The following is a 25,387-nucleotide window of genomic DNA, read 5'->3' as shown; positions in this document are numbered from 1 at the left end:
TAACTAAGCCTGTGTGTAATTTAAGCCTAGTCACTGAATAGATTCATGCATTTAGCGTTCGTACGCAAATGTGTGTGAAGATTGTGTCACTGAGAAAATTGGCTGAGGGCAGGAATAATGATAAATAGGTCTAATTTTGTCCAATTAGGTTGATGGTACGGTATTCTAGTCAGGCAAATGTTGACTGGAGATGATGCAGCATGACCTGTGGGGGTTATTAGATATGAAAGAACATGTGCTTATGTTAAGCAAATTGATACAGATGGTATGATGTACTGTGGAATGGATATACGTCCCCTTCAGTGACTTGTTTGGCTCTGTTCCTCAGAGTGGCAGGACTGTGGTTTGACATCTGAGACCCACCCACCCAGTGCAAGACTAGGATGATCACCAGGCTAAAAGTTTAAACCCTCTTGTTACTTTTTGTACCCATCATCTCTAATCATGAATGTGTGCTGTCTCACAGTGGTTGCAGTAGCCAAGAAAAACTTGGATTTGATGTCCATTTGAACCTTCATTTTTTTTTTAACGGTTGGACACAGTGATGCACATGGGCCGTGATGAAATGTGATCAGGAGAAAATGAGAAATTGCCTAAAAAAGCTTTGTGGCAGAAGGAAACCCCATTACTTCCCCTAAAACAAAACATTGGGCTGATTTGCTACACTCTGCATAATGGCAGACTGTGAAAAGAAACTAGTTTTATTTGGAATTTTAAAGGAGTATGGGGGTATTTCCTAACTGAACACGTGGGCCAATTACAGGCTCGCTGGTGAGCAGAATAACCAGCCGACCAGTCATTAAATCAAAATGGCAGATCGCTGTGACCTCTGGCCACTGAAGAAGTAGGAGGGAGCACAGAGAAAGTGTGAAAAAGCAGTTGTACTTGGCCCTGTAGTTGACCACTAGTTAAAATTTCAATTTGCCCATGAAGTCATGCCAAAAAGCATTCAATATCCTACCTGCACAACACAAAATTCTGACTCATGCGACCACTGTTTGAGCTTTGAAGTGCAGTAATTCCAGATTTCGGTGACCTTTGTGTCCTCTCCCTAGCGCCTTGTCCTGCGTCCTGTAGTATGTAGTCTCTGTACTTGTACAGGGCTGTTCTACAGTCATCTCTATAATGTGATGCTGATGTAATCATGTTCTTAAAAAACTGAACCGTTCATATTGTATGCACCTGTATTTTTTGTGCAAATTGAATATGATAAAGTGCATGTCATGAACAGGAAGCATGGCATGTCGTGTGAATTTCAAGTTTAGTTGTCTGCACCCTTAAGAAATGAGAACGGCTTTAATGTAATGCCCCCAGGAAGTGACCCTAAATAAATCTCCCCAGACGGATGCATTCAGCAGTTGGATGGTCGTTTTAAGTCATCTGATTCAATTAAAGTAATTTATTTCCGTGTTTCTTAGAGAGTGTTGTTGTTCTTCTGAGCCTTGACTTTAGAAGTAAGTGAGGTAGGAAGGGGGCAGTAGGCTTAAATGCGGATGGGAACTTTTTCTTGCTTTCATTGTGGGGCGTTTAGTGACCCCAACATGTAAAAATTGCAATTGCAGTTGCAGTTCCCCCGACTGAGTCTCATGGCCTCTCTTCTGCTTAGTGCTGTAGCGATGCATAGTTATAATGGCTCTGTGGTGGCCCCGTGTCAGAGTTATGGTTTGTGTGTCTGCTTCATACCTCGGAAGTAGGATTAAGCTCTCACCTTACGACCCAGCAGGCTCACACACACTTATTGGTTTAGGGGTTAATTGCAGGTGTCAGCTTATAATTACAAATTCTGCAACCTTTTCTCTGGACTTTTGCAGCTGGTTTCTCAATAACATGAACCTGAAGAAAATGTTTAATTGATAGAATAATGCTGACTTGTCATGTTGTGACGTATAGCTTGGTGTGTTTTGAAATGTATTCTGTATGACTGAGTTATGCCAGTCAGCTGAGGGAACAGTGATTTTTTGAGTGAGTTCAAACTTCATATGTTGTCTGTTGTTGATTTAGGTGTGTAATTTTTCATCTGGACTCCCAATTTTTTACAGTTCTGCAATCAACCAGCATGTTGTTCTGGGTTTACTGTGATTTGTCATCTGATAGAATGTTGTCTTGGATTCTGGTGTAGAATCTGTCCTGGGGGGAAAAAGCCTCCTGCCGATGTTTTTGAACAACGTCTGTATGTCCTTTTATTTCCAGCTACGACCCCTTGGTTCGAGGCCTATCGTGAGAACTTCCTCCAGTCCATGCCGGCGTCCGACCACGAGTTTCTCAACCACTATCTCGCATGTATCCATTCATGTGTTTAACATGGGGGGGGGGGGGGGGGGGAGGAAAGGCTTAGCCAGCTTGTCGATTCTGGTAATTATTTTATCTGGTTTCCATGGTGAATAGCAGTGCTAAAAAAACCACACAATGCTTTTTCCAATTGCTGCCATTTTAAAAGTATCACATTCAGTGAGAGGCTCTAGTGGGTTTATGTTATGCAATGGCTGGTGTAGTAAGTTACCCGTGTGGGTTTTGGTGGGGTTCCTTTTTGAGTTTCCTGTGTGGGTTCCCTAACACGTGGATCTGAAGGCATGCTGGTGGTGTCGTCCCGGGAGCCGGTGCCCGTGGAGCAGTTCCTGAAGCTCTCTCAGGAGCAGCACCGGATCCAGCACAGCGGGGAGTACACGTACCCCAAGTGGTTCATCCCAAACACGCTCAAGTACTACGTCCTGCTGCACGACATCAGCGATGGCGACGAGCAGAGGTGGGCGCTTTCGGGTGCTGCTCGCGCGGCGTGCTTATTTCCCTGGCGAGTTCAGTGATTGTTTCTCATTGGCCTGTTACAGCACACCCCTTTGCTCACTACATCCTCCTTGAAGCATGAGGCTTCAAGATGCCAAAAGGGGTGGTGCTGCTGTGCGGCAGTGTAGCATAGTGGTAAGGAGCAGGGCTTGTACTCAAAAGGTTGCTAGTTTGATTCCCTGCTGGGGCACTGCTGCTGTACCCTTGGGCAAAGAACATAACCCAGAATTGCCTCAGTAAATATCCAGCTCTATAAATTGATAACATGTTAAAATTGTAGCTTATGTAAGTTGCTCTGGATAAGGGCATCTGCTGAATGCCAATAATGTAATATAATTAATCAGTGAGTTATTTATAGAGTGTGATGGCTCCACCCATTTATGAATTCAGTGAAGCCTCACTCTCTGGTGAACCCCTAGTTCATAGATCAATATATATTATGGGTGGGCAGTTTAAGTTTTGGTCTTGGCCTGAAGTCCTGAAGGTCTTTAGAGTTATCAGTCAGTTAGAAACTGATCAATACCTGGAACACAAGTTGTATTGGCTTTTATTCTAAATAATCATGTGATGGTTTAAACAACTGCTCCACAACAAGAAGGAGCAGACCCTATAGGTCCATAGAAGTGTGAAAGAGAAATTTGTGGCCTTCACATTTAAAGCATACTGTCTGACTGTGTGAGACTTGAGACTTCTTAAATTTCGTTGATTTATCTTTAATTTCTTTCTTTCTTTTCATATAACAATGTTTTCTTGTTATATGCTGTGATGTATATTGGGGCTCATGAAATCACTGTTAATGTGAGAGGCAGTTGCTTCCCTGCTCTTAACAGCCTCCCTCAAAGCTATACCTTGGATTACGTAGCTGATAATGTAGCCTAAATCACATGTGTTAGAAGATCATAATGAGTCCATACCAGAGATGTTCATACTGTTGTAGCCTGGTTGGTGTGACATGTGACATGCTGAAAAGCTTCCAGTGTTAAATATTGCTTCACCTGATATTTGGTCTCATGAATGCCATGGAAAATTCCATATGCCTATGAACACTGTGCTTGCCAGATGGGTATCTGATCAGGGTTTCAGCAGACATGTGTAGCTTAGCTCTGCATCAGTGTCTGAATTTAGCCTTGTGTTCACTGGTCAACTGCATGTGTGTGTATCTGTTCACCTTAAGGGGGCAGTGTAGCATAGTAGTAAGGAGCAGGACTCATAACTGAAAGGTTGTTGGTTCAGTTTCCCGCTGGGGCACTGCTGTTGTACCCTTGGGCAAGGTACTTAACCCACAATTGCCTCAGTAAATATCCTGCTGTATAAATGGGTTACATGTAACAGCTGTCACCTATGTAAGTCGCTCTGGATAAGAGTGTCTTCTAAATGCTAGTAATGTAATGTAATATGATGCATCTGCACACAGGCCTGGCGCCAACCGCTACTCCTTTGTTTGGGTTAGTCAGGACTGTTCCTACACTACTGGGTCGACCCGATTTTGTTGTCAGCAGATGACTCAAATGATCGATTTTCCGAGCAGGCAGACTGTGTAGTTTACACCTAGGTTATTGATTCAGAGTGGAATTTGTCTCGGGTCTTTTTTTTTGCTGACTGGTTTCCTCTTCCCCCGCCTGGCCCTCAGGGCGGACTCCGTATACGAGGACATGAAGCAGAGGTATGGAACGCAGGGCTGCTACCTGCTCAAAATTAACTCCCGGACACCAGCAAGTGGGTCGGACGAGCAGATCCCGGATCCCTGGAGCCAGTATTTACAGAAAAGCAGTTTCCAAAATCAGGTGTGTTCCACATAAAGAAACTTTTTTTTTTTTTTTTTTTTTAAAACAGGTTTTCAGCATGCTTATGTTTTGGCGTAGATTGCATAGACTGTGAATTGATGAACACTGAAATAGGGAATCATATTTGTAGGAGTTTCTAGAAGAAGCTTCCTCTGTGGTGGTAAATGACACAAAGGTGGAGAACAGCACAGGGGCAGCTGAAGTTGACGGGCTTGACCCTTCAGCCAAAGGTAAACTCAATTGTACCATTTATCTTACCTGCTTTCCCCACCAGTGGTTGATGTTTCTTTTTTTAGTCTAAGTTTGTTAGATTTGTGTAAGAAATGCAAATTTCTGTTATAGTCAGTTGTGTCCTTTCCACTATCATGTGTCACCATGTGACTCTTTCCCTTCTCATCGGGATCAGTTCACGTTTATAGATTTAAGCATCTTCCTCTTTGACAGATGGGGTTCCCAACAACTTTGACGCCCACCCCCTTCAGTTAGATCACCCCAGTGATCCCGGGGGTGCACAGGACGGCCTCGATGCCGTCAAAACCACAGCGCTGACGTCGGACGCTAAAAAACAGCCCAGCGTCACCTCCCACGGGGCCTGTCTGACCCTCAACGACCACGACCGGATCCGGCAGTTCATCCAGGAGTTCACCTTCAGGGGCCTGCTGCCCCACATCGAGAAGAACATCCGGCAGCTCAACGACCAGGTGAGCGCCAGCAACCTGGGCACCCGCCAGCCCGCAGGGTTGCCTAAGAGGCTCTGCAGACGCACCCACCCTTGAGCCCGGTGGAATGAAGCCTGTTTCTGCTGCCGCACATGTTGCATGAGGGACCGAGCCAAGGCCCTAGGGCTCAGCCTGCATTTGATACCAACCCGCTCGGGAAGCCAAAGTGTACCTTGTAACCACACACCCACCCCACCCCCAGCTTATGCACCCAGGCTTTTCCCTGGGTCCTGGTACTTTGGACTTCCAAATGACTTGTGTGACAAAGTCGAGCGGTGCGGTCATCAGCCCCCGTGTTTACTGTGTCGCTGCTGCCGCTGTGTGCTCACGCTCCACTGTTGCCAACTTTACCCGAGACCTGAAAATAGCTCCCCTATGGAGGGGGTGAGAAGAAAAACACTCATTAAATGCTTCAGTGGACGCAGCACAAACGCAACAAATAGATCAAAATGTCAACACGAAAGAGGCTCGATTTGTTTAGACCACCACGGTCTAAACCACCACATTAACATGAGGCTCGAATAAATTGGCTGTCTTGTCAGCACCACACTGACTACTAATGGTATTTTTTTTTTTCGCCTCTGCCGGCGTAATTGGTATTGCCTTTCCCTTATGAATCAGAAAGTACCAGCCAGCGCCATCAACGGAGAGAATAGAATTCATTTTCAGTGTTCGAGTGAGTGAAACGTGCTGCTTGTCTCCCTCTACTAAGTGGTGTGAAAAGAAGCGTTTGCATTGAGAACCTGCAAGGTTAAGACCAGAGTGACGCACTGTTTAAATATTAATGATTGGAGAGACAGGTGAAAATTGGATTCATTTCTGTCATGCCCATTTGGCGCTTCTCTGTTAATAGTGTTTGCAGCCATTGTACTCTAAGCGATAGCACTCCTCTACATCTGCCATTGTTCTCGAGGATAACAGTGACTTATTCATCTAAGACAATTCGTTAAAACTGCATGATTCAGCAGTTTGAAAGGAATGTTTTCTAACTTCTAACTGTGTTAAAGTAGAATATTCAAATTCAGGCCAGTATAGGTGTCTGAGTAGGTCTCCCATCATGTTGTCTGCTGATCTAATGATGTTGATGTTTGTTGATGAGTTGATGTTTCTATAGTTGGGGACTGGTCTTGAGTTAAATGTTTACCCTTAAGGCACATTCTTTCCACACCATTTTACTAGTGATTGAGAAAACCAAAACCATTTTTGCCTGGTTAAATATTACAAAAATGTGACAATTACATTGCCATTTACGATCTAGTTAATAGGAAGTCTAATTTTTTTGGTAAATATTCTTTCATTTTCCTCAGAATTTGGAAAGTTCTGTTACTTCAGTATTCAAATCTTGGTCTGGTAATCCTCACAGTATTATGTGTGTGTGTGTCTATGGCATGAACACACAAGTGTAAGTACTGTACAAAACATGTGTTTGTCCTAATCTTTCTATGGCTTGAATAAAGTCACTTCATCTCTTTCTTTCTTTCTTCCTCCCTCTTTTTTTTTTCCCCCCAGCTTGTGTCACGGAAAGGGCTGAGCCGTTCTCTCTTCTCCGCCACTAAGAAGTGGTTTGGCGGAGGCAAGGTCCCCGAGAAGAGCATCAACGAGCTGAAGAACACAGCTGGCCTGCTGTAAGTGCCCCCCGCCCCAGCTGCAGCTGTGGGCCGTCCGGATGAAATGCGGCCATTTGAGATTTGCGCAGTGTGTCACTAATGCATACATTATGAATGAATTCCACCCCTGCTAATTACACAGAGCTAAGGAGAAAACGTATCATAGCTATCTGTTGCAGAAGGAACTGACTGGACTGTGCTCGCTGCAGTCTTATAAGTGCTTTGCCGTCTTATTCCATCCCCGCTAATGACACAGAGTTATGGAGAAAACCACTCAAATAATAATGCAAAGCAAATTGCAACTGAGGACAGATCAGTCAGTTCTTTATGCAGCAAATAGCTACGACAGTTTCTGTGTCACATTGTTTGACAGTGCTTAGTGTAGTCAGTACAGCTGTTGCGGAGCGTATTATGGCTTTCTTTGTGCCAGTTACCTCAGCGAACCCCTACTTGTCACTAATGGGGACATAAAAAAAATATGGCAACCCTCAGAGGCAGTGACGACGCACCTCTTGTGTTTCCAGCTATCCTCCAGAGGCGCCTGAGCTGCAGATAAGGAAAATGGCCGACCTCTGCTTCTTGGTGCAGCACTACGAGCTGGCCTACAGCTGCTATCATACTGCCAAAAAAGACTTCCTCAACGACCAGGCCATGCTGTACGCTGCTGGAGCGCTGGTGGGTTCACAGGAGAACAAAAGAATGTTCCTCACCCTCTTTATTTAAACCTGGGGAATGTAGCAAATTGTATACTGATAAGCATCATATTTCTATACCTATTATCATGATATATCTTGAAATCAGAAGAGAATGCCATAATGGAACAAAATGGCAAATTTAAACATTTTTATTGTATTTTTAAAACATTTTTAGTGACCTTTATCTTTCGGGGGCAAAGTACAGTGTTCAACATACCACATTGAATGCACTGGAATTAGATAGAAGCAAGATTATATCTGCAGTCCCTGGTAACTTAGAGGTAATTTGGAACTTGTGTAGCATAGTAGTTAACTTGATGCCAGATACTGTCATTCTGTGTGATGTATTTGAATTACATGCCAAACTGTAATCCACGACAGTGGCTTTGTTAGTGCGATTCTTTAAATCACTGTCTTATAATCTTCTATCCACGAGGCTACAAAGTTTTGGCTGCAAAAGAAAAACATCTTGAATGACATTGCTTAAAATTCCCTTGTATTGATTTTCCCTTATCCTACATCCAGAAATACCTGCCGCCTAAAAACCTTGCCATGCCTCTGCAGTTTTCTGGGTCATCTGAATATTAGCAGAAGGAACCAGTGGCTGGAATTATATACAGACTGGTTGTTGCAAACCTCATGTCCTCATTCTTTCCCCCAGAGGATTCATTGCTTTTCCCCGTTGTTGCACAACTGTTCCTTCATAACTGATGGCTATGTTCACCTGCAGGCTTTCGTTTCCACTCCATTGTGTGTGTTTTCTGTTCCACTGTTTCTATTGACCGCCTTTTCCCTAGGGTCAGGGAATAATTTCTCAATCTTTCAGCAGAAACAGGCTTTGGGTTTGTGTTGTTTTTGATTCCATCTGTTAAACACATCCCGTGCTGAGTGCTTTGCTGAAATGCAGTTCTAAGAATGTGCTTTCACAGATCAGTTACGATTGATCGATCGATTTATTGATGGATTGATTCCAGGAAATGGCAGCGGTGTCTGCCTTCCTCCAGCCAGGAGCCCCGAGGCCGTATCCTGCCCACTACATGGACACGGCCATCCAGACTTACCGGGACGTGTGCAAGTACGTTCTGTCACCCGTATATCAGGCGTCCTCAAAGTGCAGGTCCCCAGCACATCTCCACGCAAGGAAGAGCGGAGTTTTAAATAAAGTGCTTATTTTAAAATCTAATGAAAAAACTTGGCTGCCAAAGTACACAGTTATACAGTTATTGCCACGCCTCACTTGAATGACTTGTTACTGCGTGTAAGGACAAATGACACATGAGCTTCTGGTTCAGTAATCAAAGATGAGTGAGTGATGGTGACGAGATGGTGTTTTGGGCGTCTGGTTAATTTTTATTTTTTGTTATTTTGGAGCGCCACAGGGAAGGCCAGGGCCTGTGTAGGTTAAATAAGGCAGAGTGTCATGGGGAGGGCGGTGTTTTTCCATTGTATCCCACGGTGATGTCCTTTGCGTCTCTGTGCCTTTGCAGAAACATGGTACTGGCGGAAAGGTGTGCTCTGCTCAGTGCAGAGATCCTCAAAAGCCAGGCGAAGTACTCAGACGCAGCCACCCTCCTGATCAAAATGACAAGCGAGGTAAGATGAGTGTGATTGATGTGGTTTACAGATCATCCAGTCAAAAAGGATGACCTCGTTTTTTTCCTGGCTAATTCTGGGGTGCACACCGCCCTCTTTGCTCTACAGTACAAAATGGTACGAAAGGTGTAAATCTGAAGATCAATATCAAAGTGATCATAAACAGCCGTTGTCCACAGGAGCTCTGATCTGTGTGGCTAACTCCCTACAGGACTCGGACCTGCGAAGCGCCCTGCTGTTGGAGCAGGCTGCCCATTGCTTCATCAACATGAAGAGTCCGATGGTGCGCAAGTTTGCTTTCCATATGATCTTGGCAGGCCACAGGTTCAGCAAAGCAGGCCAGGTATGGTAACACTGTTTTGTAAACCAGAGACCCTCATAAACATTACATTACATTACATTATTGTCATTGAGCGACTTACACAGGTTGCAGTTTATGTTATCCATTTATACAGCTGGATATTTACTGAGGCACTTGAGGGTTAAGTACCTTGCCCAAGGGTACAACAGCGGTGGCCCAGCGTCGAATCAAAGCCGCAACATTTTGGTTACAAGCCCTGCTCCTTACCACTATGCTACGCCGCCACCCCACTGACATAATTCATTTATTGTTTCCCAAACCATAGCCCCTCAGACACAATTCATTTATTGTATCTGCAGTAGTTAGTGAAAATGGCTTCAGAGGAGCTGCATTAGGCTAACTAGGGATGGGGGCTTAGTACAGTATTTATCTTAATCATCTTTCCAGACTTCTCTTTCACTGTCAAATGTAATTTCAATCAAAGCAAAAGTCTTTTAATTTTCCTTCACAATCTGAACAATCTGAAGATATGAAACTCGAGGGCATCTGAATGGAGTTCAAAATTTGTTGTAACCTCAGAAGATGTAATGAAAAGTAATGGATAATTGATTAGACAGTAATTTGACATGATGATATTTTTAAAAGAAACAGAAAGGGAATTATATGTATTTTTAATGCAAGACAAAATCACTGGAGTGCAAAGAAAATCACTATCTATTGGATTGTGCTATCCTTTTTTTTGAGGTTTTCTTATTTGTTGGATAGCTTTAAGTAGTGCAGTGATCAATTCTGGCCAACAGATGGCTCTTTTGGTGACATTGACATTAATTCTTTAGAATATGAAATACACTGTAATTAGAGATTAATTTGGCTTGGGGTGGGGGGGGGGATTTTGGGGAAGTACATACATATGTGGCGTGTATGTGTGCTTGCTTGTGTATACACAGTCACATGCACACACAGTATGAAATTTATTCACACTTGCAGTAAATTGCAAAGATGTCAAGGCTGATAAAGTAGAGAGATTGTTGTTGTCCATGCTATACTGTAGATGAACATTTTGTCAGATCTGAGGTGCGGTTTGTTTTGCATGTGTATGTATTTTTGTTTGTTTTGTTGGTGTGATGTGTGTCTGGCCTAGTGAGGCAGGAGGACACAGTGCTGTGTGCAGATATCAGCCTCTCATTCTCAGCCTCTGCTGTGTTTACTTTTATTGGGTGTGAAATGTGTCCTTCAGGTGAAGCCACGTTTTATAGGAAGACGTTGTTTGGCAAACTGGGGGCCTTCATCATATGAGCTCTGTGTGTCTGGAAGTGGCCTAGATGCACCAGATATTAAAAGTGTGGCCTGACACACCTGTGGTCTCTGACACCACAGGGAAACAGTGATTCAGTTCTGTGTAAGGTGAGGGTTTGGGTAAGGGGGGAGGCTTATTCTCACACAGAAGTTATACTTAGACAGAGAAAGCTGGAGTAGTGAGGACTGGTTCATACATAGGCTAGTGGCAGTTCAGTAACCGTAGTGCAAATGATGTCAGTATTGTTGTTAGCTTTATGTCACATGCAAGTGCGTTTGCTTCCTTCCACTCTGAGGAACATTAGTCCGACCTGACCAAAGGTTAAAACTTTGCCCTGTGTGATACGGACCCCTTTGTTTTTTTCTTGGCTCTCTTCAGAGACTTTCCCACAGCTAGAACTATCAAAAATGAGCTACAAGCCATAAAGCTGTCAGGAATCTTGTTTGTGTTTCCATTGCATTTCCTTTCATGATATTGATCCCGCCCACCAGCAGGCTCAGCCAATCAAAGGATGTTAATCAAATCTGCTGTGGCTTACAATTTCCCAGTACAGAAAAAAATTAAATAGTTATTCTCAGACCAGTGTCTGCTATTGCTAACTGTATGAAGTATTTCTTTCATCTGATCTGTTTGATCAACCAGCTGAAGTATTTGCTCATAGCATGTTAGTGGGAACTTTCTATTGAATGGCTGTCAGTGATGATTCGTCTTTGAGATAAGTGCCTTGAATCAGCATCTAAAGATTTGTCTTTTGTCAGTAACGATACAGAGGCTGCAGTGTAGTATAGTGGTAAGGAGCAGGGCTTGTAACCCAAAGGCTGCTTGGTTCCCTGCTGCTGTACCCTTGGGTAAGGTACTTAACATTTACTGAAGCAATTTTGGGTTAAGGTGTATGAATGGATAATGCATAAAAATTGTAACCAGAGTGAGTTGCTCTGAATAAGAGTGTCTGCTAAGTGACAATAATGAAATGCGAATTTTGAGCAAAGGAATATTGACACATTCTGGGTAGCTGTTAGCCAAGACTTGAGCTGGTCTGTCAGATAAGTCAGAGTGCTCTGAACTTTAATCAAGCTATGACAAGACAGTTTGCAGAAAATTGCTATTTGCCTCTCATGCTTTTCACTCCGTGGCATATTTTTGAAGAAATTTGACAACTTCACCCTTTTAGCTGTTCCTGGCGACGTGTGAGATAACTGTGGTTCTTGCTTGCTAGCGCAAGGTTTGGTATGTGAGGTAGTGAGGTGGACCCGTCTGTGGACCTAGTTCTAGTTCTAGTTATGCTCTACAGAGAAGCCTGTGGAAGAGCAGATGGAACCAGGTGTAAAAAGTCACTTCCTAGTTTCACTTCTGACCGTGGAGAAGCTCTGTTCAGCTTCCTTAGTTGTAGCAGAAGTGTTTTTCCTTCTGTATGTGGTGGCATCACCTGAAATGCAGAGATGCCAGGAGGATGTGTTTTGAGATGGAGCACAAGGTTGCAAACCCATTTTCACTGAAAACAGGATGTGAAAAATAAAAAAAGAGAATGGTGATCATAACAGACTGCTTCGGCTCTGAAGCTGGAGGATTTCTGCAATGCATGGGTGCCTGCAATAAGCTTCATTATGAATGAAGATTCTGCTTAATGATTTCTTCCAGAGATTATATCTATTTGTTCATATTAAACCATTATCAATCTTAGCCCAAACACATCACTGAATTAGGGTGGCGTAGTGGTATTAGGGTATAGCATAGTGGTAAGGAGCAGGGCTCGTAACCGAAAGGTTGCTGGTTCGATGCCCAGCTGGGGCGCTGCTGCTGTACTCTTGGGCAAGGTCCTTAACCCACAATTGCCTCAGTAAATATCCATCTGTGTAAATAGATAACATGTAAAAGCAGTAATCTATGTAAGTTGCTCCGGATAAAAGCGTCTGCTAAATGACAGCAATGCAATGTAATGAATGGTTTCTCTCTCTCTCTTTCTCTCTCTCTCTCTGTCCATTCTTGACCATCGTTCTCTGTTTCCCCCGGCAGAAGAGACATGCTCTCCGATGTTACTGCCAGGCTATGCAGGTGTACAAGGGCAAAGGCTGGTCTTTGGCCGAGGACCACATCAACTTCACCATCGGGCGGCAGTCCTTCACTCTGCGGCAGCCGGAGAACGCCGTGTCGGCCTTCAGGCACATACTCATCAACGACAGCAAGCAGGCGGCCTCGCAGCAGGGCGCCTTCCTCAGAGAGTACCTCTACGTTTACAAGGTCGGTAGCACGCCGAGCGGAGCGTGCCCTCGGGGTCCGTGTTTAAGCCCACCACGCTGCGCTTTTACCCCCTTTAATTTCGAGAACCCGCATTTTGATCAACCTTTCTATCTGTCCGTTTTATTTACTGAAACAGCATTCAGCTTTCATTCCAGTAGTTAGGTGGTATCAATCCTCTAACTCCTAACCCCTATCCTTAACCCCACCACGCAGCGCTTTCACCCCCTTAATTTAGAGAACCCGCATTTTATTCACCCGTTTCTTTCATTTCTTTACTGAAACGGCAGTCAGTATTCAGGTAGGTGGTAGGTAGTTTGAATGGATTTCACTGATGTAATCGATTCATTTGAATTGTGTACAGTGGAGGTATGCAGTGTCAGTGCTATTCACATCAGAGGAGCTGATCACTAAACATCCAGCTTGTTGCTTTTGTCAGGTTTCACATGACGTTTTGGTAATGACAAAAATAAAGAAAAAGAAACAGCCAGACTTTTTTTTTCTACTGTAACTGCCGCTGTTGTACATTTTGACAGGATTTTTAAGCAGAAGTATAATAGGGTACTGAGAAAAACGCATCAAATTCAAATGACATGTTTTTACTTGGGCAAATTAAATCAAACTTAGCTGCAGTTGAAGAGCTTTTTAAGTGGTCAGTGATGATCGCTACTACCTTAGTAAATCAAGTGAAGAATTATGTCATGAGGCGCAGCAGACAAATTCTAAATCAGATGAGTGCAGCGCGTTACACAGTCAAACGGTAAGGACAAGTGTGTTTTTGTGTGAGCTCGGTGATTATTAAGGTTTACAAACACAAGGTGATATTCATGATGTGTGTGATGTGCTGTTGAAGTCAAGGCCAGCGATTCATGTGTAGCTGTTAGATGCAACGGGTCTGTGGTATTCTTTCTCTGATCCCAAGGATTCGCAGCCTTACCCAGTGGCCTTGAAGAAGCTGAGCACTTTGAAACGCCTTTTGTTAAGAGAACCTACAAATGTGTGTATATTCATATATGCATTGCTACCTGCCGTCCTTCAGGCTGTAAACCAGGCTTGATTTCCCAGCAGTGGAGCAATAGATCAGTATCTATCAGGATTCTGGGTAACATGCCAAAAGATGGCACAAGCCTCACACTTGCTTGTTGGTTTCCCTTAGCTTAGCCTCTCCTGCCCATGCTTGTGCGATGTGGTGCTTGTGTTTAGTGTAATCTTTCAGTCTGGAATGTTGCGTTTCCCTTGATGATGGGGAGGAGAGGATGATGGGGAAATCACAGTAATACACTGACGCCCTCCTAAAGGCTTTGATGTATCAGGTCCATATGCTTCATTCCTAAATTCATCTCGTGGAGTCTTGTTTAATTGACAAAATGTGGCAGCTGCTTAAATTTGACACTTAACATTGACAAACCACAGTTATGTAGAATTGAATACAGACATAGATCCATGACATGTGAATTGATTAATGTGCTCCAGGTCTTGTCCAAATGTGTATCAGTAACAAAATCAAAAAAAAAAAAAAACTTTCTTAAGAATGGATCTGGGTTGTGCTAAAACTGTCTGACTAATCATGAATAATGGCCTTGACCTGGAATACATTAATACATTCTGCAGATTCATTGCTCGTAAGGACGAGATGTGAAAATGAAAGCATTCATTTTGATCTCTTCAGGTCTTGAGTTCATTTTTGTCCTGTCTGTAGCTGATTCATAGATTTGTTTACACTTGAGGGTGAAACAGCACTGCAGGTTGTTGTCTGCATTGCACAATTTTTTTTAACAAAAAAATTTTCAACCGGAGTTGTACAAATCTGTCATTGAAGACATGGACAGGGAACGCCACCTGTCGCTAGTAATTGAACCCGTCAGTTTTGTTTTCGTTGCTAACTGAATTGATTTCAGTCTGAAAACTCAGCAAAACTGTCCCAGCACTGTAAACTTGAAACCACTGTGCAATCGTTAGAGCAAACAGAGATGTGCCGCATGAGAGGTCAGAGGTCACGTCTCCTGTTGTCCAGGGAGCGTGAGGGGGAGTTCCATTTTCTCTTCCCCAGCGAGTTATGAGAGAGCTGAGCATTTGCTTGTGTCCCCCTCGGCCACAGAGCGTGAGCCAGCTGTCCCCGGAGGGATCCCTGCCCCAGCTGCCCCTGCCCTGCATCCAGAGCTCCGCCACGCGCGTCTTCTTCGGCCACGACCGGAGACTGGCAGAAGGTGAGACCCCCCCCCCCCTCCCCCACAACAGACACAGACTCAGACACAGACACACACACAGACACACAGCTAGGATAACCCGCAACAGTTAGACTACTTGCTCTCGCCTCAGAGGACCATATCCCAAGCTGTCTGGAAGAAGTCAGTCCTCCTGTTATATAATTTCTTTTGTTTAGCAGATGCTCTTTGCTCAGACAGTGGCTTGCATGCAGCATCGCAAGAAATGCATCACTCTGCATTTATTCACTCTACTTTTTTGTGTGTAATGTAGGCTTTTGCATTAGTTTGATTAGTTGATCACTGGCAGTGACGTATTCAAGTGACTTGTGTATGAGTACTGCATCACCAGATTGGTCAGGCAGGTGGTTGGGTACAAGTGATGAGATCAGTTCAACCTATTGAATATTATCAAGTCTGGTTTGAATCAAGAAAGAAAATTAGCACCAATTTTTGAGAGAGTGACATCCTCACTTTGCGCAACTCTAAGCGATCATGCAAGTCCGACTATTATGCCTTCAAGCATAAATTAAATTGACACCTTGAACATTAAATCAATATCCAGAGTCTGAATACTTAAATTCACTAAAACATGCATGATTACAGTGATGAGGGTATTTTGGTACTCAGTATATTATCCACATGATCTGCTCTTACTTCACCAATTCAAGGCAAGTACCTTGGTCAAGGTTCAAGAATAGTGGCCTACATCTCAACCTGAAGCCCACACTGGTCCGGTTCCTTACCGCACTATCACCCTTGTCTGTGTTTTAGTGAGCAGTGAACCAGTTTAGTCAGACGATAAACAGGTTACCATCATGGAAGAGGTGAAATCCTCTTGTGACATAAAGCATTGGTCTCTGCTTTTGTATCAAAAAATAACACCTATAAGAAATTACCTGGCTGCCAGGTGCGAAGTGGTGGCGCTCGTAACTGAAAGCTGGCACTCAGGGAAGAAAACATTCTAAATTTAGCACTCAGCAGCTCAGGTTAACAGGAGGTCATCACCACACCATGTCCAGCCACACACGCAAAGCAGGAACGCAGTCTGACAGCCGGTTATGGCACTGTGTTGTAATCATTAACTTGGCATGCCAGTCAAATTTCTGGGCATCATTTGGAAAGAGATTTAGGGCAGAACTGAAGTATAATAATTGAAGCAGGAGTTATTAAAAAACAACAGTGAGATAAAAATTTCGTGCTGGAGTGTACGTGTTTTAAACTAATTTTGAAAATCAACAACCTTGAAGAAAAGGAAAATAGACAGAGAGAAAGGGGCTGTTGAATAGTGCTGGAATTAGAAGAAAAGGTGTGTCACACTCACATGTACATATATATGCAAAATGAAAGAGAGAAATGGATCATAGGGTATAAAGATAAATCGATAGAAATACATAGATCAGAAAGATAAATTGAAAACAGATTAAAAGGTTTTGAAGATGTATTAAAAAACATCTGATAATAGTTGGCTGCTTTACCATTTATAAATTCCATCAGAATCGCTTGCAAACTGCGAGATGACAGGAGGTTTTAACATCAAAATCAGTATGGATCTCCCTTTGAAGAATAAAATCATTGTCGTTTTTTCAGCCATCTACGAAAGTAATACCCCCACCAAATATCACTTTTTAGCCTGGGTTTTGCAGACCTGGTTCAGTATTTCAGTGGTCTTAATGATTTTTATTTGGAGAGAACTGGATTAAATCTGTGTGAAAATAAATGTCCAAGCATGCCTGTCTAGACTTGCATGGCGAACACTACCGTTTTATGAAAAAGCAAACCGTTAGGTGGTGTAGTGGTTCTAGATTGGCTTACAGTTGGCTATGTGGGGTGCCTGCTCTTTGCTCTGGTGTTTGGTAGGACTCAGCAGGGTCAGAGAGGGGAAAGAGCCCATTGGTTGATAAACACTTTGATTGCACTTTGATTCTTTTCCTTGTAGTGGGGCAGAAGATGGGCTGGGGTTTTTTTTTTCTTGTTTCCTACCATTAGCATCGCATGGAAAATGGTTTGGAGCTGTGGCCGAGAGATTGATTCTGAGGCATCCCGCAGCATTGACAGTATAACACAGGATTTTTTTAGCTCCGTTTTGCTCCTCTTGTCTTTCGCCTCTCCTAAATTTACTCCCTTCCACATGTCAGAGTTAACAGCCTCAGAGGCCCCGGAATGTAATCGATTGGTTGATATCTTGCACATAACAACCAATCAGGGCACGACACAGTGTTCCCTTTTAATGAGCCTTTTGGGGTAAAGCAAGCAAACTTTCATGCATCAGTACTGGTCTCTGTTAATATGACAGACTGTTGGTGTCATGGTGGAACACTTTTTAATTATAGTAGGTTTTGATCTTGTAAACTGCAGAAAATAAAAGGCACATTATGGTTGGAGTGTCACAAGCAGCTGTTTAGTAAAGTATTCATGAGTTTTAGCTGGTGAGTGAGCCACTTAGTAAGAGTCTGTACTTACAAAGCTGTTATTGCAAGAAGTCCTTACAGAGATAAATATAATTCATCAAGTGGTTGTTTTTTTTGGGTTTGTAATGTTAGCTACTGCTGCAGATCAGAGCTCTCGTTGTTACACCGCTGATTGAGCCCTTACTTTAATCTGCTGCTCAGTACGTGAAAGCCCCGGTTGGAAGTGTTGAAGGCGCTCTGATTTTTTTTTCCTGTTACTGTAAGCAGCAGCACCAGGAAAAGAAAGAAAGAAAGAAAAAAAAATGAAGACCTTGGGTTCAGACGGTGGTTGTCTGTCAAACCTGTTAACGCATTGTGAAGAGTAGGTGTAGGGGGAGGACGGACGATCACTACCACCTGTCTAAGCAGCTGCAGCATCACAGTGCACCCAGTGTTTTCCCATCACTGGGCTGTAAACTCATGCAAACCCATATCAATCCAGGGAGATTCTTCTCTATGTAGACTTTTTGAACAGAGAACTGGTTTGAGAGTAATTCTTTCTGTCTTGGTTTTTTTTTTTTTTTTGCTGGAATATTTTTAAAAGAGAAACCCAATTAGCTTAATCACTTGGCTAATTGGTGTGGATTATCTTTAATGACACCCGTGGCAAGTTCCTTAAAGGACCGTCCTCTTAAGTGCTGTATCCCCAATAAATTAACTGTCCTCAAGGAATGACCAGGCTTCATAGACACATTACTCCAGACTGCACTGCTTGCAGGAAGAATTTTATTCAGTATTTTGTAGACAGAACATGAAAAGATAGAAAACAAGAAAGGAAACCTGTAGTCAAGGATGACTACGGAGATTGAATGGACGGGGTTCAAAGGTGAGGTTCTGTACCTGTAGAACTGGGTCAAGCGAAATGTCTCGCAGGCAGTTCTTGGGTAAGCAATTTTTTCCCTCCTCCTACAAGTACATTTTCCGCTCTGATGGCCAGTGAGTCATTGTATGATGCTGCCTGTGTCCCTGAAAGGTCTGCAGCCTTCGGAACACCAGCCGTGCCGTATAATGGAAGTCTGGGCTTTTTGTGTTTGGTTTTGCACTCTATTAAGTCTGGAAGGCTTGTCTGTTTCCGTTGGAGAATCCCAAAACTGTGAAGCAGCACCCATACACTTTTATCATTTACAACCAATAGTTGAGCGTTTCAGACTATGGCATGTATGGTAACACTAAGTCCATGAGATGGGTTTCTTAAAGGGTTAATTCCTCTTTGTTTCGCTAATTCATAATCCGCATGTGGAAATATGCAGCGGGTTAGGTGACAGCCGTGAAATACTGTCACGCATGAGAACCTTGTAGATGTATGTAATATAGTAAGAGTGTCTGAGTAGTTTGCTACATGTATGTCATCACAAAAAGTACAATTTTTGAGTCCGACTTTAAACTCCTTAGTTTATGTTCAGTAGTGTGGTTTTGGAACACAGTAGGTAGCACTGTTGTCTTCAGGGTTCTGTCTGTGTTGAATTGGCACGTTTAATCTACAGTATCTACTCCCACGGTCCAAGGACATGCCGTTGGTGTTCACTGCCAAAGTGGTTTGTTCGCTACGGCAGTAGTGTGTGTACCTGCATTTATATCCCCTGTGATGCACTGCAGTTCCACCAATTTGCCATGGCAAAGCTGTTGTACAAGCTAATATTCTTACTGATAACTCGTGGATGGATCTATTCATGACGTAGTTCAAATTTGCTAGCAGATACCTATGTGAAAGTAATGAGGCGCCAGTGTAGCATAGTGGTAAAGGAGCAGGACTCGTAACCAAAAGGTTGCTTGATTCCCTGCTGGGGCACTGCTGCTGCACCCTTGGGCAAGGTGCTTAACCTACAATTGCCTCAATAACTATCCAGCCATATAAATGGATAGTATGTGCTTAGCTTTAGCCTATGTAAGTCGCAGAGGATAAATGACAATAATGTAATGTAATGATGTCTGTTTCACATTGCACACATTTCTCTAACTGTAGGAGAGAAGCAGGCTGCCACTCACGTCAGTCTGGACCAGGAGTACGACCGGGACCTCTCCCAGCAGTGGAAGGAGCTGGAGGAGCAGGTGGTGGCCATCGTTAACAGAGGGGTCGTCCCTGTCAATTTTCAGCCCACCCAGTACTGCCTGAACAGCCAGACCGACAATATGCGTTTCCCTCTGGCTGTTGTGGAAGGTAAGCTTTTTTTAATGTTAGAACATCCATCCAATCAAGATCTACAGTACTTTTTGTTTAGAAATGTTCCTGTGTTTCGTGTTTCATATATTAATTGGTGTAAAATAATTCCACCTTGAAAATGTCCTTATACTTTACATTTTTTTCATGTCAGAATAATCAATTGTTAAAGCTATTCTATTACATTTGGAATCTCAGATTTTGCTATGACTACAATACACTAACTCACAATACCATAAAGCTACTTGTATGAAATATTTTATTGCATACCAGTATATATATATGCTTCAGAACCTAATGCTCAGGATAGACATTATGTATACTTCATCATGTTTGGTTTTGTGTGTCATTGTTGGTCTATTGTTGGTCTGAGGAAAACCTGTCAATAGATGTCTGTGTGTGCTGCAGTGGTATGTGTGTGCTCACCTCTAACATCTATTCATTTCGGTATCCGGTAAAGGCACTTCGCCCTTGAGCTAAGATAGTCCGCGTTTAGTCAAAAGAAACTCATGCTTCATGGCAAGATCGTTTACTTTATAAGTCACATCATAATTCTTCTTTTTAGTATTTTAAAAGCACTGTTAAAGATGCCACAAAGGGTAGCCTCCTTTCCAAGCAGTGGCTTGACCTGCTGCACCTTACAATGTCCTTGTACAGCTCACTCCTTATAATTAACCCTGAGATTTTTGGGCCAGGTTGGGGGGAGTGGAGGGTCATGGGCGGGGAAGGGGCACAGCAGTTAAGTTTAAATTTCCAAAGGTGTCCTCCTCTGCCTCGCCTCCCACATACACCTCCACCACCCTCCCGAGTTGTTAGGCCATAACTGTAGTTGACAAAGGAGGTTGTCCCATGACGGGCCTGTTTTTCTTCCCCTTCCCCTTCCCCTTTTCTTACCCTTATCAAGCCCACTCTAATTTTACTGGTTAATGATTTGTAGAGACTTTCAGGGAGATATCCCATTTTACATGGCGAGGATGGGACTTCCATCATGGTTGTTCCATCCAAAGTTTCCCTGCTGCCAGCTTCAGCTGCCGGCTTCAGCTACAGCACACAGGGTTCTTAGGTTTGTGTATGTGATTTAAAGATAGGAACCGTAGTGCTAACAGCCAGAGGTCACTGGGTATTGGCACATCAGAGGAGATTTAATCTTGCTTTACTGTGTCTCCTACTTTGTTTTACTGTTCACAATGTGTTTTATCTGTCACCTGTTTTTTTCAGTGGCACTTTATACATCATTTGGTAGCCATTTGTGGGGCCTATTTAAAGCGGAATTAAAATAAAATAAACAAACCATGTAATGTAATTGTGATGCATATATGATCTTGAAATGATATGCGTCTTGAAGTGAAAAAAGATGTTGTTTAGTAGTGATTTGGCTTGAAATGCAACCGGATCCTTGAGACTTGCTGGTGCACTCCGGAAATGGTGAATGGAAAATTTGATGAATGGAAAATGGAAAGTTCGGCATGATCTGTGGGGCTCTATGGGCCCACTCTGCATAGAAGTAATGGGGTACATCAATTTTCAGTAGCTCTCTAGACACATCTCTGGTCAACTTGATTTTGGGAATTTTTTTAGTGTTTTCTGAGAATTCCCAAGCCGTTCAAAAACTAAGCTCTAACTATGCTTTGGGGGACAATGCTGGGTGAAATGTATAGCACTTTTTGGATTCTGCCATGACATCACAGAAAGAAAGGATTCCGGGATTTTGCAAAACAAAGCTTCCTGTTGTAGAGGCTTAGGACAGATGATCAAATATGTGGTATTATTTAAAGCGATATGTTTACCTGGACTTAAATAAAACAACCAATATGTGCATTAAAACCTATTATAACATGTTATTTTCTGTTAATATGGGGTGAGTATTTTAAGCAAACTTAATTGTCACATGTAAAGCCGCATACATGCATGTGGCTTTTACAGCGCACATAGCTGTTGGTTTTTATGAATTTTGAAAAAATACATTGTCATAAGGATAGTTATACAGATCTTTTTTTGCAAGTCGATGCAAAATAAATTATTACATTACTACATTCTCTCTAAGAGAGTGTGACATTGTATTACTAGGTTACTAAGACTGATGAAACATGCAAGAATATTGCAGCGCATAATCATCTACAGTCTGATTTTTTAATTAATAAGTTGTGTCACTGATGTCATGTACAGCACTGTATAACTGTATAAATTTTGGTTTTGTTTTGTTTGTTGTTTGTTGAATGGGGGTCAGTTTGGATGAGTGATACCACAAGTGTTCATCAGTAAAAGCTTCTGATATTTCCAGTTTATTCGATCAGATCCAATGGAAGCAAAGCCTCTTAAAGAGTAAACAGTCTGAACCCTTGACTTTCTGTGAGAAGCTCTGCATTAAACATTCAAATGTCGAAAAACGTTGGAAATGTCAATTGCCATTATTTGGCTCTTAGCTTCTGTCAATGACTTACTCAAGTGAGTGTGGGAACGCACACACTGGGACAATTTACACTCGATTTTAACAAGGACCGGAAAAACATTCAGTAAAATAAAATACCAGTTTACACTCAATTTAAGCAAGGCTGGGAGAAACAAAGGCATGGAAAGGACTTGATAATGGGTTGCCTTGTGACTTGTGGCCCCAGCTAACACAGCCATTTACGAAGTACTGATTCCTCTTCTCCACAGTTGTGATTCAGACAAGTGTACAGTGTTCAAATGTTCAACGCTGCCTCTTTCTGTCCTTCCTTCCCACCGTCCAGAACCCATCATCGTCGAGGTTGTGTTTAGAAACCCTCTGAAGGTCCCCCTCCTCCTCACTGACCTCTCCCTGCTGTGGAAGTTCACCCCCAAAGACTTCGTCCAACCGCAGGACAGAGAGCCGGGAGAGACCGTGAGCAACGAGAAGGACGCCCACACGTTGAAGGTAAAGACCCGTTCAGCCCAGAAACCTCGCTGTGAAACGCAGACTCCATGCCGTGTAGCTCTTAACGTGGGCTAGTGTTAATGAGCTTGTAGGTAGACAGTACCAGTCAAAAGTTTGGACACAATTTTTATTCTTTATTTTTACTATTTTCCACATTTTAGAATAATAGTAATGGCATCAAAACTATGAAATAACACAAATGGAATTAAGCAGTGACCAAAAAAGTGTTAAACAAATCAAAATCATCTTACATTTTTAGATTCTTTAAAGTAGCCAAAAATATTTTTTAAAAATGAATTTTTTTTGGAAAGAAATTCATACATAGGCATCAATTTAACTATTTATGTTTGTCTAAGAAACAAATGTCAAGCATGTAAGCATCTTTAGATCAAAATGCTTTTGAACGTGTGTTTCCCATTATCTTAATCAGGTGTGTCCAAACTTTTGACTGGTACTGTATATGAGATAGGAATAACCTTTCTTCGGTCTGCATGAGCACCACATATCTCACCTCGCAAAACCATGCGTAATTTCAAATGCTGTGCCCCGAAAAACGGGATCGATACAGATGGCCTCGATCTGTGTACCTGGGAATGAATCAATTGTTTGAAAGATTTCTTATGGGCATTATTTTTTTTTTTTGGTACCTCTCGCAGGGGACAGCCTTCAAAAATGAATTCATCACCACTGAAGTAATAGCAGAGTTTTTCATGAGCCCGGAGGAAACTAAAGTGGTAAGTATCAGGTGGCATGTCATGATTGGATAAGAGAATGGAGAGTTATTTTCCACTGTCTGATGGTTTAAATCAATCTAGAATTCATCCACTGGTTTAATGACACTGCAGTCATGGGCAGTAGCAAAGGCCACTCTCAGCAGTTTGCAGTACTTTTTATGCTGGAAATAAATTTTAGTAGTTACGCTTTTGGTAACAAGCAGTGTATTGTGGATCCTGCAAGGGGTGGGGGCAGAGGAAAAGTATGTGAGGCAGAAATCTATGGAATATTGTTCAGCTGACTGTACCAAACACAGAGCAGTATAGTGTGATACAGCAGTGGCACTGTAGCATAGTGGTAGGGAGCAGGTTGCAGGTTCAGTTCCCCGCTGGGGCACTGCTGCTGTAATCTTGGGCAAGGTACTTAATCCAAAATCGCCTCAGTAAATGTTCCAGCTGTATAAATGGATAACATCTCTAAACTGTAATCTATGTAAGTCGCTCTTGATAAGAGCATCTGCTAAATGACAATAATGAGATGTAATGACACCCCCCACAATGCAACAAGGTAGTAGTGCTGGAAGTGAGGCTTCATGAATACTGTAATGGGTAAACTTTCCACTGCCAATCACTGACTTCACTAAATTCATCATTCTCCCACTTTGATCAATTGGTTCAATTCATTGAGTCAATAATAATGTGTGATAGCCCTGCCCATTTGGGTGTTAATAAAGCTGCACACTCCCATTACATCAAGGCACTTACCTGACATTTCTGCATTTGTATGAGACAATGACATGGGAAATGGAAGGGTTGTTGGCCTGGATAAGCTGCCAATAAAAGTAATTATAATAATGATGATAAGGAATGCAGTAGTTTATCTGATGATGAGTGCTTCCTCTGTGATCAGAAAGACCAAAAATCTTGGTCCCACCTGTTTGTGTGTACAGTTGATGCTTGAAGGTAGGTCTCATGTGCACATGCCCCCCTCTCTTCTCTTAGGCTCGCTTGAAGCTGCTACCGCACCAGACCGGGGAGCTGCACATCCTGGGGGTGGTCTACAACCTCGGCACAACTCCCTCTTCTGCTGAAGGTGAGAACAGTCCTGCGGAAGCAGGCGGGGTGTGGTGATATCAGCCTTTCCTGCAGGCCGCCTGAATGTTTTGTTTACCTTTGAGTGACCACAGTGTGTAGTGGCTGGAGTTCTGGATGCCAAATGTGCGTAAGGACAGTCATCTTTTCATATCCTTGGTGGGGAGGTACCCTTGTTTGAGGCAGTTTATTGCAGTTGCTCCCATTAAAGTCTGTATGGGAGCCAATAAGGTTCTGATGCAACAAACTCACTGCAGACACTGATGGGCAGGGGGGCTATGTCTGACAGGTTCCTCTCATGAGATTCCCATGAGTTGGTTAGTGATGCGCCTCTCCAATTAGTGTTCACCCTACTGTGGTGCACTCTGGGTTTTGTAGTGTGTGGCACTGGGGTGGTGGGTGCTGCTAATTACAACTGTGCTACACTGCTGACCCACTGGCAGTCTAGCATAGTGGTAGGGAGAAGGCCCCACAACTGTAAACTTGATGGTTCAATTCGACACTGGAGCACTGCTGCTGTAGCCCAGTGCAAGGTACTTAACCCAGAATTGGCTCAGTAAATACCAGGCTGTGTGAATTGGTAACATGTAAAAACCGTAACCTGTGGAAGTTGCTCTGGATAAGACTGTCTGCTAAGTGCAAAGAATGTAATGTAATGTAGTGTGGAAAATAGACTTTGGCTGGACTGGTGTAGAAGATGTGATGGTTAGATGAGCTTAACGCAAAAAGTTTCAAAGTCCGTGGTTGTATTTACATGCACATTAATGTTCCGATGTTAACATGAATATCCATGTGTCAGGCAAATGCCTTATTCTGACAACTACAACCCGAATAAGCCAGTTTTTCAATTAGAGAAACTGTG

At 42.9% G+C, this 25,387-nt stretch overlaps 1 protein-coding gene across 2 annotated transcripts in view; it reads left to right on the top strand.

Moving 5' to 3' along the window:
• trappc8 (trafficking protein particle complex 8) overlaps positions 1–25,387 on the top strand; it is a 54,053-nt gene that overhangs the window by 5,160 nt on the left and 23,506 nt on the right. For both annotated transcript variants that reach the window (XM_036521350.1, XM_036521349.1), the window contains 16 exons: positions 2,191–2,280; positions 2,569–2,743; positions 4,412–4,565; positions 4,696–4,795; positions 5,010–5,266; positions 6,794–6,909; positions 7,416–7,566; positions 8,561–8,661; positions 9,074–9,179; positions 9,391–9,522; positions 12,791–13,015; positions 15,111–15,219; positions 19,630–19,824; positions 22,557–22,720; positions 23,377–23,454; positions 24,436–24,526. In XM_036521350.1, coding sequence (XP_036377243.1) covers positions 2,191–2,280; positions 2,569–2,743; positions 4,412–4,565; positions 4,696–4,795; positions 5,010–5,266; positions 6,794–6,909; positions 7,416–7,566; positions 8,561–8,661; positions 9,074–9,179; positions 9,391–9,522; positions 12,791–13,015; positions 15,111–15,219; positions 19,630–19,824; positions 22,557–22,720; positions 23,377–23,454; positions 24,436–24,526 — 2,244 coding nt within the window. The remainder of the gene's footprint in view (positions 1–2,190; positions 2,281–2,568; positions 2,744–4,411; positions 4,566–4,695; positions 4,796–5,009; positions 5,267–6,793; positions 6,910–7,415; positions 7,567–8,560; positions 8,662–9,073; positions 9,180–9,390; positions 9,523–12,790; positions 13,016–15,110; positions 15,220–19,629; positions 19,825–22,556; positions 22,721–23,376; positions 23,455–24,435; positions 24,527–25,387) is intronic.

Source organism: Megalops cyprinoides, chromosome 2 (assembly GCF_013368585.1).
Source record: "Megalops cyprinoides isolate fMegCyp1 chromosome 2, fMegCyp1.pri, whole genome shotgun sequence".
NCBI lineage: Eukaryota > Metazoa > Chordata > Actinopteri > Elopiformes > Megalopidae > Megalops > Megalops cyprinoides.
Note: the sequence above shows the minus strand (reverse complement) of the source record. Positions and strands in the feature narration are given on the sequence as shown.